Source organism: Balaenoptera physalus (genome assembly GCF_965194825.1).
Source record: "Balaenoptera physalus genome assembly, chromosome: 7".
In the NCBI taxonomy this organism is placed as follows: Eukaryota; Metazoa; Chordata; class Mammalia; order Artiodactyla; family Balaenopteridae; genus Balaenoptera; species Balaenoptera physalus.
Window position 1 is genome coordinate 75619244 of NC_138886.1, and position 21132 is coordinate 75640375.

Sequence of the window (21132 nt, forward strand, 5' to 3'; positions counted from 1 at the left end):
CCTGGGCATATATCCAGAGAAAACCATAATTCGAAAGGATGCATGCACCCTGACGTTCACTGCAGCACTATTTACAACAGCCAGGACATGGAAGCAACCTAAATGTCCATCGACAGAGGAATGGATAAAGAAGATGTGGTACATATATACAGTGGGATATTACTTAGCTGTAAAAAAGAATGAAATAATGCCATTTGCAGCAACATGGATGGACCTAGAGACTGTCATACAGAGTGAAGTAAGTCAGAAAGAGAAAGACAAATATCACTTATATGTGGAATCTAGAAAAATGGTACAGATGAACTTATTTGCAAAGCAGAAATAGTCACAGATGTAGAAAACAAACTTATGGTTACCAAGGGGAGAAGGGGGGCAGGTAGGATGGATTGGGAGATTGGAATTGATATATATACACTACTACATATAAAATAGATAACTAATGAGAACTTACTGTATAGCACGGGGAACTCTACTCAGTGCTCTGTGGTGATGTAGATGGGAAGGGAAACTAAAAAAGTGGGGATATATGTATATGTATAGCTGATTCACTTTGCTGTACAGCAGAAATTAATACAACATTGTAAGGCAACTATACTCCAATATCAATTAATTAAAAAAAAACCAGACTGTCTTAAGAAATTTAAATAACTCCCTCAAATAAGTATAAAAAATAAAATTTTTTTAAAAACACAAAAAAGGTGAATTATATGAATGGGCAATTCTACTTCTAGGTGCATAGATGAATACTGGAGTATTGTTGGTATTAAAAAAAAATTAGAAACAACAAAAATGTTCAAAGATAGAGAAATGGATAAATAAACTATGGTATATCTCATACAATGGAATTCTAAACCAGAGTTAAAATAAAGATCTAGATCCACTCATATCAATATGGAAAGGGGTTAGAAAGCACAATGTTGAATAAAAAAGCAAGTTGTAGAAGAAGAACAACAAAAAAGATATAGAACATTTCCACCACCCTAAAAAATTCCTTTGTTAATCCCATGCCAAGCCCCAGACAACCACCGATCTGCTTTCTATAAATACAGACTGCTTTTGCCTGTTCCAGAACTTCATATAAATGGATTCATGTAGTATGTATTTCTTTGTGTCTCACTGCTTTGACTGCGCCAATGTTTCTGAGACTCAGGCACGTCGTTGTCCATACCTAGAGTTCAGTAAAAGGTACCACTTTCCAGGGAGTTTGGGAAGTACTGCATTTATATTCTCCCTCCTCGGATGCTCACAATTCACACTGGCATAATCAAAGGTCTTGAGAAGCCCGACAGTAAAAAAACAATTTTAACTTGCTTAACCATGAGTTTTATCAATTTGGTTTTCACATAGCATTGCACGAACACTTTGGGAATGACGCACTAGATTGTCCTCCGGCCCAGGTCAATGCCAGGGAAACAGCTCTGTAGGGAGTCTGCACATCCCTCCAGCTTCTCTTAGGAACCTAACGCTGAAGCCCTCCAGCTGCGAGGGAGAGGCTCTTCCCTTGCACCAGCCCTCAGGTGCCTGTTGGCAAACCTAGAACCTGTCTACTGACTCGCATGTACAAAGTTTGTGAAGGGACACATTCTTCAGGTGTCTCAGTTCTGCCTGAAGACTCATTTCCTGGAGAGCTGAGTTGTTGTGTTTTTTTTTTTTCCCTTCCTCTCTTTTCCCTCTCCTTGACTTGGCTCTCAAAACTCAAGGGAAGAAAAATGACCAGGAAATAACGTGTCACCAAATACACTCATGAGCTTTGCTTCCCTCTGTTACCTGTCAAATCAAAGACTTCGGCAGATTGCCACATGAAAACTACAACGTTTTCTCCTTTTGGCAAATGGGTTGTTATCATCAAAGCCGACAAAAGGGTAGTCATTGCCTTGTTATTGGTGTGCTTCAGGCTGTAGTTCTGGAGCTCTACTGCCTGGGCTGTTTGAGTCACTGCGGTCTGTCTCAGGAATCACTGGAACTTTGGGGGGAACCACAGAAGGAGAGTCAGAAGGAAACTTGGCGATCACCCATTTGATTTTCTCCCAGAAACCTGGAATCTTCCTTTAATAGCTCTAATTAAGAGACTCTTCCTTTAAAAGTCACACATTTTACAACCAGCATCTGCCTTTCAACCATTACTCACCTGAACAAATCTTCTGTCCAAGAGGACTGAGTAACTCGCCAAGCCCAGACCAGGCTATGTGCCTCCTCCATGTGCCTGAGATGCCTTCTCTCATCTATCACATTTTCCATAATAATAACAGGAGACATTTACCGCACGCCTATAGCATGGTACGCACTGTGCCGGGTCATCCTACTGCATCTTGACCACCGTCCTATGATGTAATATTGCTACTCTGTAGACAAACAGACACACCAAACTATCTACTGGGTGTCTGTATTTACTGATATTATTTACTGAGTGTTCTCCGTATTTCAGACACTGAAATGCCAAGCACTTTACATTTTTATTATTGCATCTAGGAGTAGAAGTTATGGTTCCTCTTTTACAGGTAAAGAAACTGAGCCTTTTCATCTATTAAGCTAAGGAATCCAAGCGTAGGGATTGACCAAGAAGCCTTAGCAGGACTGTGGGGGAGACTAAAGGGGTACGTTCCCTGGGAATATGGCCTAGACACGTCTAGAAAAGTAAATTCATAGAGGGGGCCTGCATCACTAAGTGCAGGAAATCAAAACTTCTATTATTTCATCTTGAAGGCCATTTTTCTAAAAATAAATAAATAATAAAGATATATTAAACTATTGACACATACAGAAAACAATAGAGAGATAAGGCATTAGATACTCCTAACAAATGCATAGAAGATATCAAATGGAGTCTCAGATGAGCAGGCAGAAAACTGTGCTGAGTTTAAATTGAATTTGCCACCAGGATAGTTCTTTGTAGGCAGAGGAATAATACTAATATAAATCTTAAAACCATACAGTATGGCACAGTGGTTAAGAATCTGCCTGCCAATGCAGGGGACACAGGTTTGAGCCCTGGTCTGGGAAGATCCCACATGCCGCGGAGCAACTAAGCCCGTGTGCCACAACTACTGAGCCTGTGCACTAGAGTCCACAAGCCACAACTACTGAGCTGGCGTGCTGCAACTACTGAAGCCCACACGCCTAGAGCCCATGCTCCGCAACAAGAGAAGCCGCCACAATGAGAAGCCCGTGCACCGCAACGAAGAGTAGCCCCTGCTCACCACAACTAGAGAAAGCCAATGCGCAGCAACGAAGACCCAACACAGCCATAAATAAATAAATAAACAAACAAACAAACAAATAAATAAATAAAATAAATAAATATATGTATATTTAAAAAACTTTTAAAAACCTATATAGTAAACCACCTGGTCTAAATATATGAGGAAATTGAAAATGGGGCCCACCAAGACTGTTTCTCAAGGTCAAACAACTCATTAGAACAGAACCAAGGTCTCCTAAAACTCTAACCCATCCACCACTCCAAGGAAAGCAAACAGCTCCAGTCCCAGTTGCTCTGTAGTGCCTGCCTCTCTGTTACATGAAGAAAGTCAGGTCTGGACTTAGCAAGAATGAGTGCTGTGATCTGTTAGTGATGTCTGCCATGGCATCATGACAAGAGTGGTGGTACATATGGTACTTATCTGCACCTCTCCAGTATACCATGTCACACAATCTAAATCTACACAGAACAAACATATGGACACCAATGGGGGGAAAGTGGAAGGGGCGGTGGTGGTGGTGGGATGAATCGGGAGACTGGGATTGACATATATACACTAATATGTATAAAATGGATAACTAATAAGAACCTGCTGTATAAAAAAATAAAGTTAAAAAAATTTTTTTTAAAAATCTAAGTCTACACAATCAAAACTTTCAAGTGACTAATACAAATGTCTTTAGTTTTCTTTTTTTCTTTTTTAATTTTTATTTATTTTATTTTTGGCTGTGTTGGGTCTTCGTTGCTCTGCGCGGGCTTTTCTCTGGTTGCAGTGAGCGGGGCCTACTCTTCATTGTGGTGCACGGGCTTCTCATTGCGGTGGCTTCTCTTGTTGCAGAGCACAGGCTCTAGGTGTGCAGGCTTCAGTAGTTGTGGCACGTGGGCTCAGTAGTTGTGGCTCGCAGGCTCTAGAGCGCAGGCTCAGTAGTTGTGGCGCACGGGCTTAGTTGCTCTGCGACGTGTGGGATCTTCCTGGACCAGGGCTCGAACCTGTGTCCCCTGCATTGGCAGGCGGATTCCCAACCACTGCGCCACCAGGGAAGCCCTTTAGTTTTCTTAATGTTCATTATTCACATAAAAGATACATTTATTCATCCAATTAAAAATACATATACACGCACACTAAGAGATATTGAGTTTTGTAGTTCTAATGCCAAGCCTTAATATCAATATATATTTGCTACAGACAGGCAGACAGGAAGGAAGGGAGGATACATTTCAAGTTCCTCCAATTTAAAGAAACATCAAATAAAATTATCAGCCCAATAAATTTATGAAACACCTTTTAGTGACAATACGTACTTTATTAATACCTTTATCCTCCCTTCAATGGGAATTTAACACATCTTTTGAAAAGAATAAGCATGACAATTTCAAGTGACTTACTTGATGACAGCAAGAAGTTTATGTAGTAATAGAAAAAGAAAAGGGAGAAGAAAACAAAAAAAGAGGGGCAAAAGGCATTTTACAATATAAAAGATATGAGTTTTTCATACTCCTCTTCTGTTTAAAACCAAAGAAACCACTGGGGTTACGATGCGATCATTGTCACTGCCTATGTTGCCTAATAAAAGAGTAATCTTATAATCCTCCACAGATACGATGTTCCACTGGAATTTGGGCATTAGATTTACGTATTTTCTAGTATTATCTTCTTTTTAGGCCCCATTTAGATCACAAAGTACATTCCCCTAAACACTGGCTGCTCAGGATATTAATAAGTGTGATTTTTTTTTTTTAAGTACGTGGTCAAATAAGTTTGTTATACCATGGGTTAAACAAGCTTAATAGGTGTCTTGCTGTAAGAATTTAGAGGCTTTTAATATGCTAATGTACACTGTGAGTCTATTGAACATACAAAGTTTCCTAAATTTCTTGAACCACAAAAAGCTTCTTTCACAGAACTTCTTGCAAAATTAGTATTTCATGGAACCAACTTTGGGAAAACAGATTTGAGTACTTTCTGCACCTGAAGATGCTGTGTTGAGATTGCTCTAGCCCCTCTTCTAACAGCAGGATGCTCTGGGCCGACGACGCAGAGCCTGTCTCTGCAACAGGATCCCCCTAGCTGATTTGAGGTGGGAGCCAAGCTTGCTTGGTGTAGCCCCAGGATGCTCCTCATAGTCTGCTTCTCTGCGGAGACCCTGGCGGGCCCCAGCTCTCGCCCCTTCTCACAGGGCCAGCAGCGCTTTTCCCTCCCTCTGCCACAGAAGCCAGAAGTGCATTCCAGCCACACCCTAGAATCATATTTGCCTGGTCTCCCACGTCCAGTCAAGCTGCAGGGACTCATAAACAGCATCCAGAATCTAAACTGACCACGTGGAGAGGGAAAAGGTCTTGCCCTCCACAGGCAGGAAAAGGGACCTGAGTGTGTTCGGCTTATTTTGTCAGAAGCCAGGAGCCTTGCAAAGTCTTTTCTCAAAGAAGCCTTTGAGACATTAAGGCTATGACAAATTTTCTTCTCTATTTAAAAAAAGAAAGAAAGAAAAACATGATATACTCAAGACACTTATTTTCACTTGAATACAGTCTAACAGAAAATCAGGCAGACCTTAGTTTTGTGTGGCCTTTGCCAATTATGTAACTTTTTGCAGCCTGGGTTCCTCAAAACTATAAAATGGGATCCTGCTGGATTCTTTTGGTGTTAAAATGAAATAATGTATGCAAACTCGGTAATACTATGCTTGATGAATGGTTAATGCCCAGTGTAGTGTTAGCTGTGGATAGTACTGAAGGATTGTCTTCTACATGTTGGCCCCCATGGGAAATAAGCTCCATCTGCTTTTTTTTTTTATTTTATTTTTTATTTTTGGCTGCATTGGGTCTTCGTTGCTGTGTGCGGGCTTTCTCTAGTTGAGGCAAGCGGGGGCTACTCTTCGTTGTGGTGCATGGGCTTCTCATTGCAGTGGCTTCTCTTGTTGCAGAGCACGGGCTCTAGCTGTGCAGGCTCGGTAGTTGTGGCACACAGGCTTAGTTGCTCCGCGGCATGTGGGATCTTCCTGGACCAGGGCTCGAACCCATGTCCCCTGCACTGGCAGGCAGATTCTTAATCACCTCACCACCAGGGAAGCCCTGCTTTTTTTTCAAAAAAAGCAAATGACAGTATCTTTCTACCAAAATAGATTTCTTGTAAGGAAAGCATGCTTTGTTTAAAGACACAAATTAATCATTTTTTTTCTTCTTTGTATAAGCCTTAGGGGAAAAAATGAAAATCTTCTATTCAACAGTACTTCTTCTTCTACTCTTCAGAAAATAAATAAATAGTCTCACTAGAAAGCTGCCTGTGGCTGACAGTTCCAATTCTCTTCAAATGGATTTTTAAAAAATCTTTACTGGGTCTCTACAATGTGTCCCATCATACCAGCCCAATCCCCAAGCCAACTCATACCAGTGCCAACACATTCTGATTGCTAGACTTTCTCCAAATGGATCAGGAGCATGGCAGAGACGGGCGAGCTGTTCATCAAAGTAGTCCCTCTTCTTCCTGGGCACATGGCTAGACTGAATTTCCCGGTATCCCTTGCACTTAGCTGTGACTAAGTTCCTGCCAATGGGATGTGACTGGAAGTGATGTATGCCTCTCCAAGCCTAACCCGTACAACACTCCCATGCATATCCTTCCAGCTCTTGCCATTTTGCTCCAGCTTGATGAAGATAAGCTCTGAAACCTTGGAAGCCACATGGAAGATGGCAGATCCACAAGATGGAAGGAGTCTGGTGCCTGATCACTGCTTGGAAAAAAGCCAACCACAGCTCAAGTACCTCTGTTCCAAACTTTACATGAGTGAGAAATACTCCTACCATGTTTGAGCCATTCTATGTTTTTGGATGTGTTTATTACAGTAGCTGGTCTCTGGAGCATCTGGAAGTCCTAGGATTTTTTGCAATATTATGAAATACTGATAAATTATTTGTAAAACAATGAATCTAATCCTTATGTGCCAAATCAGACACTAGCTCATAAAATAACTAAGTAATCTAGAACTAAGATAACATTGTAGCCTAGCTTCTACTCCAGGTTAACCATCAGAGGTGCCAAAAGTTTAAGAAAAATGTTGTTGAAAACCTTGAAAGGGACTTCCCTGGTGGTCCAGTGGTAAAGAATCTGCCTTACAATTCAGGGGACGCAGGTTCGATCCCTGGTCAGGGAACTAAGATCCCGCATGCCACATGGCAACTAAGCCCTCGCACCACAACTACTGAGCCTGCACGCCTCAACTAGAGCCTGCGTGCGGCAAACTGCAGAGCCCACGTGCCCTGGAGCCTGCGTGCCTCAACTAGAGAAGAGAAAACCCGCACGCCACAACTAGACAGAAGCCCGAGCACCGCAACAAAAGATCCTTCATGCCGCAACGAAGATCCCGCGTGCTGCAATGAAGACCCTGCCTGCCGCGACTAAGACCCGATGCAGCCAAAAATAAATAAATAATAAATCTTAAAAAAAAAAAAAATGTTTCTGTGACACAAGAAAAATCTGTCATTGCTTGACTTTAGTGATGAGAACATCTTGACCCAGCCTATCAAACACCTGTGTTTCATGGGAGTATAGTCTGTGTCAGAGCATTAGTATGGACTGGCATTTCTGACAATTAGACATTTCTGAGACTTTTTAGAGAAACCAAATTGGAGAGAATTGGAGTTGTTAGCTACGGGCTTTCATCTATATTTAGTAAATAACAGATTAGAATCTCTTTCTTAACTTCAGAATTGTATGATTATATTGATTATATTCCATTATGATTTGACTATAGATAGTAATCCATGATTTAACTTGATCATGAAACACATGATTTTATCTAAAAATGTTAAAACGTACAGGGATATGTATTTGTTTTGTGTATCAAGGGACACTCAGAAACTTAAGCCTCAAGCTAAACCTGCGAAATTCAAGCTTCAATCCCAACCCAGGTCTAATTAAGTAAATTATTTATTTTGTTGTCCGAAGTATAAGGGACTTACCCTAGTTTAAGGCCATCCAGTTAAAGATGTAATGCCAAATGAGATTACTTACGGGTTATCAAAAAACTACCATGTTATTTCAGTAAAGACCTTATAATGGCATTTCTGGAAAATGGCCTTTGGTGATCACAGATGTTAGCCTGGACCCAAATACATCATAAGCAGCTTCTCTCAAATCATCTTTTCTCTCCATCTCCACTGCTTCTACCTTTATTAGGCCACCACAACTCTCACCCAGACTGCTAAAATATCCACCCTCCACCTGGGTTCCCTGCTTCCATTCTTGCCCCTTCTCCAAACTGCTCCCAACAAGGAGGCCCCAAAGTGATCTCTTTAAAGCACAAGTCATATGACACCACTCTCTTGCTTAAAATTCTGACATGTGTCTTCACTAGTCTTAGAATAAAATTGGAACTCCATCATGGCCTGCCATGCCCTACCCAATCCCAACATATCCTAGGACCAACCTCCCCACTCCCTTCACTCCAACACAACCAGTCTCCTTTGTGTTCCTTGAATATCCCAAGCTCTTCCCCATGAGAACTTTTGAACCTCCTGTTCTCACTGCCTGAAATGCTCTCCCCTCCAGCTCTTTACATTGCTGATTTTTCCTCATCCTTCAAGTCTCAATTCAGCCATCACCTCCCCAATTACCCTCTTGCCCTGGTTATTTCCTTCATAACACTTATAACACCCTGAAATTTTATTCTTTATTGTCTGAAAATCTGGACACTCCATGAGGACATGAACTGCTTCACCTCTTTTTCTTTTTTACGGTCTTGTTTCAGGCATCATATCCTCAGAGATGAATAGATGGATGGGTGGATGAATGGATGGATGGATGAAATTATAGGCAATAGATAATTACAGCATTCTTTGTCCCATGGACCATTCATGAGAAACTGTTTTATCACATTTGGCAATGAGTGTTACTGCACTATCCCAATGGGGATGGGTATAGGGCAATGCCAATTTCTGCTCTCTTAACTGCATCACTCCTGGAAATACAAAGTTTTAGCTCGGAGGCCACCCATATGTGAGTTCTTTTCTTAAATAAAAATGCTAGAGTTTGCAAAATTAATAGTCCCAAGAAGATGTCTTAACATTTAATTATCTATAATATTTGGGGACACAAGGCTGTCTTCACTTTGAATTTTAAGCTATCCAACTTACGAAGAAGCTCTTTCAGGAGAGAAAAAAGTCCCCACAATGCAGAGTAAAATGCGGTCGTCCTTGGATTCCCATATCCAGGACGACCGCCCTTAGAGGAGTACAGCAAATCAAGCCCACGACCATGTGGAAGTCCAGCGCACACTTCACTTTTGTTTATGGCACTGGGTCAATCTGACAAAATAGCTTGTTTTCCCAGTTCTGACTAAATGGAGGAGAGTCAGGCCTGCAAATAGTTTTCCCCAAAGTTCCTCTGTACATATAATAGGAAATGCAGGATTGGATCTGGGCAGGGACTCTGGAAATGTCAGGGCAGTCTCTCCACACTGAACACCCTGAGAATGCCAACATGTGTGACTACCCTTTTCCCCCCTTTGAGCCCTGATGAAGAAACACTGTCCCAATCCAGAACTAATGAACTCCTTCTGCAGCTCAACATAAGAAAAGTCAACAAGCCCCTGCAGAATGCCTGCAAGGACTGTGCCCTGGCAATGTGACATCTGCCTACACGGAGGGAGGTTACAAGACTCAGCCCTGCAATACACGTGGTGGTGATGGTGGTGATGGTCACTCCTGTAAGGAAGTTGCTGGGGTCTTTGCCCAGGATGTCCCACAGCACTCTCTTCCAGAAGGCCTGCAGGACAACTTCCCCCCAGGACTCAGTGCCAAGAAAAGCTTTGCTTCTACTGAGGATTTAGCTTTTTTGCTAGTTTGTTTTATCTTTTGGATACTGTGGTTACTTTAACAGGTCTTCTTTCCCCTTTGCTTCTAGAAAGCCCAGGGACAGATTTGCAACTCTCTGCCATAATGACACTAGACAAGCATGCTTATGTTCAGACTGTACCCCTGACTTCATCTTGTTTTCTCTCAACTCTAATTTCTTTAACCATTTTTATTCTCTTGTATTATATATATTTATAAGCTGCTTCAAATCCTTGTGGGAATGAAATACATACACACAGTGGATTTTACACCAAAACTTTTACAACCCTAGACCTTGTAAAAATACAATGTGGCCTCAGACAGGCCTGGGTTTGAAACCTAATTCTGTGGATTTCTAGATATGTGATCTCAGGCAAGTCATCTAATACTTCCAAGCTTCCATTTCCTCCTCTTTAAAATAAGGGTAATAACACCTACATTGTGTAGTGGCTATGAGAATTAAAGATAATTTATATAAAGAGTTGGTACTTAGTAACTGCTACATAAATAGTTTCCTTTATTATTATTAATAACTATGCAGACTGTTACCAAAGAATACCTAAAGGCAACGTCTGGAAGACACAGGGACAGATAAAAACATGGCGAATGTCATGGGACTATGGAGGCAGAGACTGGAGTGATGCGTCTCCAAGACATGGAACACCAAGGATTTCCAGCAATAACCAGAAGCTAGAAGAAGCAGGTAAAGATTTGTCCCTAGAATGTTTTGAGGGAACCCGGCCCTGATGACACTTTGATCTTGGACCTCTAGACTCCAGAACTATTAGAGAATAAATTTCTGTTGTTGTAAGCCACGTTGTTGTTTCGTTTGTTTGTTTGGGGGGTTTTTTTGGCCACGCCGCGCAGCACGTGGGATCTTAGTTCCCTGACCAGGGATCCAACCCGTGCCCCTTGCAGTGGAAGTGCGGAGTCTTAACCACTGGACTGCCAGGGAAGTCCCAGCCACGTTGTTCATGGAAATTTACTACAGCAGTCCTAGGAAACTAATACATTCTCCAGCTCCTGTAGCCCCAAATGGCAGAAGTGAAATAACCAAGCCAACTTTCAATCCAGTTGACATCTGCCAAGAACTCACAGATACACACCTGGCGTGTTCCATGGGGGCATATGCTAGAAAAGAACAAAGGAGGGAAAGGGGGAGGGAGAGGCTTTGATTTTAGGCTTAAATGAATTAATTCCCCTCTCTGAGCTTCAAGTATCTCATCTATAAGATGGGGTTAGGTCTAGATTAATGATGGCAAATAGAGTTGAGTTGAGAATGGCTGTCTTAGAGAGCTGTGTTGAGAAGGATTATGAGGAGTTATCTAGGCAGAGAGGCAGATAAAGAGTCAACGTACTCCATCCTCATTCTCCTCATGCCTCTGTGACCATCCTCTTCAGTTTCTCCTTCCACTGCCCACTCTTTAAATGCAGGCTATTCCTAGGGTTCTGAAATTGGCTCACACTTCTTTTTGCACTCTACATGTCTTCTTTAGACGGACAGACCCATTGATCCTTATGGTCTTAATTATCACCCACAGCTTCTAGTGATACTTTCAAATCTCTCTCTCCCACCTGGATCAGTCTCCAGCCCTCATCCAGACCCATATATCCAACTGCCGAATGGACATCTCCACTTGGCTATCCCATAGACAACTCAAAGTAACCCATCTATAACAGAACCCACCAGTTGTTCCCCCCCAAGCCTGCTCTTTCTCCCATATGCTACCTCTTAGTTGGTGGTACCACTGTATACCTAGCTAAAAAAATGGGGCTTCACCCTGGTCTATTTCCTCTTTCTCACCCTCCCACTCCAAATCAATCACCAAGACCTGCCAATCTTACCTCCTAGATAATTCTCTTCTTCTCCATACCAACTATCACCATGCTAATTCAAACTCCCACCAGCTTTTGCCCTTCAAGACTCAGCTCAGAACAGCAAGGTCCTACTGTATAGCACAGGGAACTATATTCAATATCCTATTATAAACCATTATGGAAAAGAATATGAAAAAGAATGCCTATATATATATATATGTATGTATAATTGAAGCACTTTGCTGTACAGTAGAAATTAACACAACATTGTAAATCAACTATAGTTCAATAAAGTAAGCTTTAAAAAAGACTCAGCTCAGGTATCACTGCCTCCAGGAGTCTCTGCAAGGACAGGGACTATATATGTCTTTTCTACTCCTGTACTCCTGGAATTTAGCATTGTCTTTACACTCTAGGCAACAGATAATGATGAAGATGATGATAATGATGTTAACTATCATACTGACTGCTTACTATGTACCAGGCACTGTTATTAGCAATTTACATCTCCACAACCACCCTTTGAGGTAGGTACCCTTATTATCCCTATTTACATATGAAGTTCAGGAAGTTTAAATGACTTGCTCAAAGTTACACAGTTCTACCAAGAGGTAGAGTTATTGAACCGATCTCATACAGTATACTCATAAGATAAAATAGTGACACACATACTTAATTGTTCAATAAATATTTATTAAGCATATGCTATGTGCTAAGCACTGGAGATATGATGGAAAACAAAGAAAATACGTAAATGAGTCCAGAAATAAATTTCAGACATGGGGGAAACCTCTCAGGAAACCCATTCCAGGTTTCTCTAGGGCAACCACTTTAGTCCTGAACTGACCTAGGAATCTGGGAAGCCTAACAGTCTTTATTTGTAGAATTCTAAGGAACTTTGTAGAAATATTAGGGGTGTCAGACAACTCAGGGTTTCCTGCTTTGCTAACTAATGCCTCCCTCATAGAGCCGAAAAGCCCTTGTGAAGTACCAGAAAGAGCCTGAGTTATAGCATCCTTGTCTGACTTCAAAGCAGAGAAAGCCTCCAGAATCCCCTTTCTCCTGGCAGCCGGAGGGCAGCTCCTCTCAGTGGAAGCAGAGAGAAGGGAGTTCTCTGCTTACCGATGAAAGACTTGCAGTGATGGCCTTGAGGCCAGAGGACCTGGGTCTCAGCCTGACTTTGCCCCCAAGTACCACTCTGACCTTGGGCAAGTCACTTTACCCCTCTGACCTCAAGAGTCTATCTCTCAGTGTCCTTCCAACCCTACATTCTATGATATAGAGTTTGCACTTCACAGGCTACCTAGGGGCAAGGGTGTTGTCAGGAAGAAAAGAGGCCCCTCCCCACTGCCCATAGCTCCAGTAGATTATTCCAGACACTATCCTCAAACCCAGGCATTTCTCAGACCAAAAAAAAAAAAAAAAAAAAGACCCTAAAATTTGGGGCATGTGAATCTTCTGTCAGTCAAAGCAAAGCCCACTCGGCACTTCCCTGGTGGCGCAGTGGATAAGACTCCGCACTCCCAGTGCAGGGCCTGGGTTTGATCCCTGTTCAGGGAACTACATCCCACATGCATGCCGCAACTAAGGAGCCCACATGCTGCAACTAAGGAGCTGGTGAGCTGCAACTAAGGAGCCCACCTGCCGCAACTAAGCCCCGGCGCAACCAAATAAATAATAAAAATTTAAAAAAGAAAAAGAAAAGCCCACTTAAATTTTTCCATAATAATACCTTTCTTTGTTCTTCATAAATGTCAGGAAACCTTATGACCATATTCAAACTGATAGTTATTAAAAGAAGCCACTGTCCTCATCTCTGCCACAGCAATTCCTTTTAAAATATTTATCCAAGACAAGAGGACATCTCTGTCCATCACTCACTCCACTCTCGTTGTTCTTCCGGACTACAGGCACACTCAGATATGGCCTGGGAAGAAATCCACATCTACTCAGTGGGTAAAAGGGAGGGTTATTCTGATAGGTGACCTCTCTCATCTGAAATGCTTACCACCAACTCAGAAGTGAAAGCCCCACTAGGGTTCAAACGGACCAAGAGAAACAACAGTGGAACAGGATTCAGATGGAAGCTGTTCTGATAAACCCCAAACTGAGGGTAGGTTTTACTGGTGGTGCATATTTATTTACTTACATACTTATTCCACCACGTTAAATCTTTTTTTATCTGGGGTCATTTTCTAAAAGCTAAAATTATTCCTGTGTAGGAAGTTACTATGTGCATAATCTGAAGCTGGGCTATAAAAGCGAACCAGGAGTAAGTCTGTCCACTGAGTCTCCAAAAGGGTGATATAAAATGACAGTTACCAGGAGCAATTAATACAGAGAAGTGGCAATATTCGGGGGGGGGGGGGGAGGGATGATTTTGGAAGCTCTCAGTTTTTTCAGCACAGGTTAATACCCAAACTTGAGAACCATAAAAAAAAATCACATGGCAGTCTTTTATTCAACAAACATTTGATGTCTTTATGTAAGAGGTGCCAAGCATACAAAACTGAGTAAGACACACTTCTTGTCTGGAGGAGAGGATGTATGAGTTAACCAAACAACACAGAACTGGGACTTCCCTGGCGGTCCAGTGGGTAAGACTCCACGCTCCCAGTGCAGGGGGCCCAGGTTCGATCCCTGGTCAGCGAACTATATCCCACACTCATGCCATAACCAGGAAGTCCTCATGCCGCAACTAAATATGCCGCAACAAAGATCCCGCGTGCCGCAACTAAGACCCAGCACAGTCAAAATAAATAAATAAATAAATATTTTTTAAAAACCAACTAGAACTATGTGATACCACCAGAGTAGAGGTACGATGGTGCTCATGACCTAACCAGCCTCGGGGAATCCAAAGACAAAAGCAATGGAAGTAGGAGGGGACACTGAACAAATGCTTGAGCTGCCATCTACCACTCTGTGAACTTCTCAAGTCTCCCCAGCACCTGAATTTGTCCTCCCCGTATCTCTACACCAGAAGAACTAAACCACCAAATAACTTCCCTGTCATTGAGACATGGCTTCATTATCTTCCCTTGATCATCCAACAAATAATTACTGAGCACCTACTATGTGCAGGGTGCTGTGAAAGGCACCTGGATCTGTCTGATCCAGGTCTGATGAGCCATTTATCCTGGGCTTCACATTCACAAAGGGTTTATAACATAGATTTTAAAAATGATATCCAAATGATATCATATATACAGTCACAGGAATACACTTCCAGGCTTGAACTTCAAAGCATATCACAATTTTTATAAACCTGTTTCGGCAATTTTTAAAAAATACATACAAGTCCCCCTACTCCCATGCCATGTATCACCCATGGAAGTGGTCCAGGTGTCTCTGCATCTCTGTGGGCCTGTGGGCATTCAAGAATGAGCAGCGAACAAGCCAGTTGTTGGACATGCGCTCACGGAACTTAGTGTTTAGTGGGGAGACAGATATCAAGTAAGGACATACCAAACTGATAACTGTAGTTACTGCAGGGGAGGAGAGAGGCATGACAGGAGGCAGAGCTGGCAAGCAAAGCTTTCACTTTATCTGAAATGTTTAGATTTTTACCATATGGACACATATCCACGTATTACTTGTGTAGTCACTCTAAATTTCTATGTCAGTTACGTCATTAAGAGAAGAACAACCAAGAAAGGGACTAGAGGACCAGGGGAGAGGGGACCCCAATATGGGAGGCAGTGGGAATAAGTGAAACACCCAGTTATTAGAGCTTCAGGGTTGGTCTGGGCTAAATGAGCTGCACATGACTTTGTGGTGACCGCTGTCTGCACGCCATACGGAAAGCACTGACAGGTATGGACACAAGGCTTCCCATCTCTGAGCTCCTTACTGGGCTCAATCATCTTCTGACCCCACAAACAGAATGACTGACTTTCATGCACTGAGTCACATGGATGATCAACATGTTACTCTCACCCTGGTTCAAAACTTGCCTTTTCACGGAGAGCTATCAATCTTAGCCATACGATGCCAAATGCCTGTGAGCTGAGTCACGGCTATCTTGTCTAGACTGAAATGTCTCATCTCCATTTTGTCAAACAAATTGTGTCTTGCCCATTACTGTTAACCAGGTCATCCACATGTCAAATTCACACAGTCCCACTGACAACAGGGCAGCCCCTGCTAATCCGCTTTCCCCCTGAGGAAAGTCTGACCACATAGAAATGATCGAGAGAAATGAGAGCAGGTACCATGGAACAATGTTAGCATGTGAAAATACAGCCCACAGTTTCAGACTGGGCAGTTGTGACAGACAAATTCTGGAATAAAAACGATTGCTTACACTGCCATTCTTTTCACCTTTCTAATTATATTTTGAGATAGAGTCAGATGGCGTGGCTTTTACAGAACAGAGGCATGACCAATACTGATCATGCAATAATGCTTCTGATCACAGCAATTATGTGTGAGAGTGCGTGTGTGTGCTATTCTGTCTTAGTGTGGCAGGTACCGTCTTCGGACTGTGCACAGTTGTTAGGGATGTGTGCACAAGTCAAACCAGCACAAAGAAACACAATCGAATGCCCCTCTGCGTAAGGCGGACAGCTAGCAGAGGAAAAGCTCCCTGCAGAGGCCTTCATGTCTGAGTTCTGCTCTAAGAGCTCAATGGGAGCTGGCATGGTGGATATGGTTGCCAGATAAAATACGGGACGCCCCATTAAATTGGAATTTTAGATTAAAAAATTAATGATTTTTAGTATAGGTGCATTCCAAATACTGCATGCGTCTTCCATATGGTTGTTTGCTACATCAAGCAATTCTAATGATGGGAGAGGGGACAGCAGGCCTGTCAATCATCTTTCCTTTTTTGTCATGAATATTGTACATGAGGAATGAGGTACACGCTATAGGGAGGACCTATGAATTACTCCTGTACCTAAAACACTCAGAACATACCTACTTCTTCAACCACGGACTCCTTGAGATCATGGACTATACCTTATCCCTCCTTCTTCAAGGCCTAGCCCAGGGATTGGCATGTGGTAGATGCTAAAAATACAGCTTTGAATAAATGAGGATACAATATGGAATGACAATAGAGGGAGGGAATATGGGGTGAGGGGGATAAGATGACAAAACTGTACATGGCAGAAAATACAGGGACCTTCAAGACGGTTGACAACAGCCAAATCTCCAGCCACCTCCATCACCCACGGGCAGAACCTCTTAGCACAGAAGGTCAACTGAACAATCTCTTAGCTTGGTTAGTACGTTTGAACCGTCTCAAGCACAAACTATGCTAAGCACCCTGGGTGGGTGGAGATGGGGGGCACACAAAATTGGGAGATCAACACTTACACAATTATTTACTTTACAAAGCCAGAATTAGGACAAAGCACTGTAGAAGCCCAAAGAGGAACAAGCAGTTCTAACTGCGACAATTCAAAAAGCTTTAGGTATAAGAAGTTAAGTGGGGTATGTAAGAAGGTCTGGCCCTCAGAAGAGATTTGCATTTTATAAACTCTGTGTGTGTACGTTTGTGCAATAATAAATATATGTATTTTATATATATATATACATAAACCTATATTTTTTATATGCAAAGTTGTAACAATACTACACTGAACTCCCACATAGTCTGTATTATTCATATCAACTGAATTAGAACTGAATCTCAGAGAAAATTCACATCTCCTTTTTAAAGTACCCTAGAACGGAAATGTTTGCATAAATAAAGTAGTATTGATCCTATTGCAGATGTATAATATATCTTTTTTTCAATAGATTTTGTTTGAAAAATAGTTTGCCTTATTAAATAAGAAATACTTGCTGCCTATAGAAAACTTAAAAAATCTAGGTAAATAAAAATACAAAACTAAAAATCACCCATTATTTTTCTAGTCAGAGATAATGACCCAATATTTGTAGCATATATACTTCTAGATTTCTTCTGTACATATATGCATATGTTTATATTTAACAAATCAGACTCTATATACTACCACGTAAGCTTGTTTTTAAGCTACAAAGTGTATCCATCCAAGTAACCAAATATATTCCCACAACATAATTTTTAATGCTTGCACAGACGTTTTCTACGGATGGTTTACTTAACCAAGTACCTACTGCTGAACATTTAAATTGTTTTCAGTTTTTTGCTGTGATGAACTTCCTGACAGCTAAGTCCTTAAAAGACATCCATCATTATTTCTTGGAGATAAACTCCTAGAGGGAGAATTGCTGAGTCAAAGATTATGTACATTTTTAAGGCTTTTGATACATAGCACCACCTTGCTCTCCAGGAAGTTTGTGTCAATTTATATTCCTGTGTAAAAGGGCCCATTTTCCTAATTATTTTTCTAAGTTAGTCATCCCACAAAATATCTCTGTGAAATCAGAATTTATACAGAGAGAGCACATAGAGTAACATTATGTAGTAGGTTTTCTTCTCATAGTAAACCAGTCCAAAAAGCCAGGATTTTAAGATGTCTCACTTGTCTACAATTAGCCTTTGGTGTAGCCAGCTAATTTAGACACAAACATTTTAAGCAATTTTGCAGTCCAAGTCTGCCATATTTATGGAACGGTGGTTGCTTACCATTCTAAAATGATTTTATTGAAAATTAATGAATTTCTTTTTTTAAGGTGGTAACTAAAGCTAGCCTTATTTAATGACATCCCATTTCACATTCCTGGAGAAAGAAATGTTCTTTGACCAAAACCGGAAGAAGGTTATCTGGTCAAACAGGGTGAAAACCATAAGTGGTGGACAGCCATTATTACCACAGTAATACTGATCCAGGTGTGAATTAGCTTGGCTAAAATGGGTGATCACCTACTCATATACCTCCTCAAAAACAAACAGGAACAAACAAAAAAAACTTTACAGCACGCAGAACCTCTAAACCAGAAGGAAAGACAGCTAAGTTAAAGTTTTAAAATACTGTCTAAACCATATCTAAAAGTTAAAAAAAAAAAATGCATGACACTACAAGAGAGAAGTTAATGAGGCAGAAAAATATTCCCTGATATACAACCCTCTGGAGGACTTCTAAGAAAGAGATCAGATCATACAAAATGCTATGCGGGGGTGGTAAGCACTGGTTCAGGTTTAACTAAAGGAAAGGATAGTTGGAGAGTTTCAACATTTCCTAATGGCAACAGAAAACTAAGCTGGCCTAGTCTGTTCTGTGATAAGTGCCATGCTCAACGACCCACTCTGTTTTTCATCTTTTTTGAGGCCCAGAAAAATCAAATAAAAAGAGAAAATATCCAAACATAGAAGCTTAACTTAAGGACTTCCCTGGTAGCGCAGGGGATAAGAATCCGCCTGCCAATGCAGGGGACAGGGGTTCGAGCCCTGGTCCAGGAAGATCCCACATGCTGCGGAGCAACTAAGCCCATGCGCCACAACTACTGAGCCTGTGCTCTAGAGCCCGCGAGCCACAACTACTGAGCCCACGTGCCACAACTACTGAAGCCCAGGCGCCAAGAGTCCGTGCCCCGCAACAAGAGAAGCCACCGCAAGGAGAAGCCCAGGCACTGCAACGAAGATCCAACGTGGCCAAAAATTAAAATTAATTAATTAATTACTTTTTAAAAAGCTTAATTTATCAAGATTGCAAACAACCTAACCTATTTTATGTTCTAGTGGTCTTGCAATCAAATAATCATAGTTATTTTGTCAACGTCTATGATTAACTCAATGAGACAAGATGTTCGGCTACAGGGTCAGGTACAAATATTTCCTTGGAGGATTGCTCTCTCTTGTGTAATAGTGTTAGGTGAGCAGGTGTGTAGAGTCCCAGTTTTCAGTGCTTTCTGAAACAGTCTGCATCAGCCTTGTTCCGATGAGTCTATAGTACTGGGATGGATCATCCAGGCACCTAAGATAACACAATGGTAATGCTTTGCTCACTTCTCTGAAAAAAAAAAAAAACAACCAAGATTGCATTCCCAAAGTCAATGTAGTCAGCCAAAGTCAGAAAAGCCTCAGAGGCAAAGGGGCCGAAACCGTGAGTACCATAAAATGACGAATGAGAAAACTCCTCCCCACTGAAGATACCCAGGTGTATAAAAGGCACACGAAGTAATACTTAAGACCTAAAACCTCACTCACTGTCAACCTTGAGTCTTGTGGATTTTTCAGCTAAGGGGGCGAGGAAAAAAAATGAGCGCCGAGCCTGATGTGATTCGAAAGTGTACGTGGCCAGTGTGCCTCGTGGGTCTGTTCGTCACCGGCATCCTCTCTCTGGACTGTAGCTTGCTGGATGTTCACCTGAGGAGAGTCACCTGGCAAAACCTGAGCCTTCTGAGCAGGATGAGCAAGTCGTTTCCTATAGAGTGTCTAAGGGAAAGCAAGGCTTTTGAGTTGCCCCAAGAGATCCTCTCACACACCCAGCCTCTGACGAGGGACATCAAGGAGGCCTTCTATGAAATGTCCAGACAGGCCTTCCACATCTTCATTCAAGACACCTTCAAATCCACTTGGGAGGAGAAACACCTGAGACAAGTCCAAATCGGACTTGATCAACAGCTGCAATACCTGGAACAATGCTTGGAAGAAGAGGAGGAGGAAAACGAAGACATGAGAGAGATGGCAGAGGATGAGTGGACACAGTCAGGAGCTCCGGTCCCCCAGCTGAGCAACCTAGAGCTGAGGAGATATTTCAACAGGATAGACAGGTTCCTCAAAGATAAGAAATACAGTCACTGTGCCTGGGAGATCGTCCGAGTGGAAATCAGAAGATGCTTCTACTTCTTCCATAAATTCACAGCACTACTCAGGAGGAAATGAGGTATAATCTTAGAATTCAAATTCCATTTCTCTCCCAAATCTCCTTTTCCCTCTCTTCCTCCTTCATCTTCTGTTTAAGGATTACTGTGCTACGCCAAGGCTCCCCTCGGTTGGATTGGTGGTGGTTTAGGTAATGTTCACCGTTTCTGAAGTTTGGCAGCCACATGCACCTGTCTAAAGAAAAGTGATGCCAACCACCTCCTGGGTGACCAAGAGTCTTGTTAGGAAGTCCTGAAGACAGTTTTAGAGGAGGATTCCCCCTCCACCTTCTACTTTCTGTTCCTCTTTCCTTTCGCTCTTTCGTACGTGCTTTGCTCTATCACTCACCTTTGAACTCCACCAAAACAATGGCTAGAGGACACGGATCAGAGAATATTGCAAAATGTTACACCTCAATGACTTAATCCTCTTGTTGCCAAGGTTGTTTATTCTAGGAAAGTTCAGCATGTTTAAAAGAGCTTATACACGCTCCCATAGAGTTAAAACCCTTCCTGTCTCCCTACTGTAAAAAAAAAAATGAAAT

The 21132-nt window shown here is 41.9% G+C and overlaps 2 protein-coding genes across 7 annotated transcripts in view; one reads left to right on the forward strand and one right to left on the reverse strand.

Moving 5' to 3' along the window:
* IFNK (interferon kappa) overlaps window positions 1-21131 on the forward strand; it is a 219328-nt gene extending 198197 nt beyond the window's left edge. The window contains exon 2 of one of the 2 annotated variants that reach the window (XM_082467641.1): window positions 4089-21131. In XM_082467641.1, coding sequence (XP_082323767.1) covers window positions 19983-20609 — 627 coding nt within the window. In that variant the 5' untranslated portion in view covers window positions 4089-19982 and the 3' untranslated portion in view covers window positions 20610-21131. The remainder of the gene's footprint in view (window positions 1-4088) is intronic. The other variant, XM_082467642.1, reaches the window with a different exon arrangement.
* The window catches only part of MOB3B (MOB kinase activator 3B), a 256664-nt gene that overhangs the window by 228602 nt on the left and 6930 nt on the right, over window positions 1-21132 (reverse strand). The gene's annotated exons all lie outside the window — the stretch shown is intronic.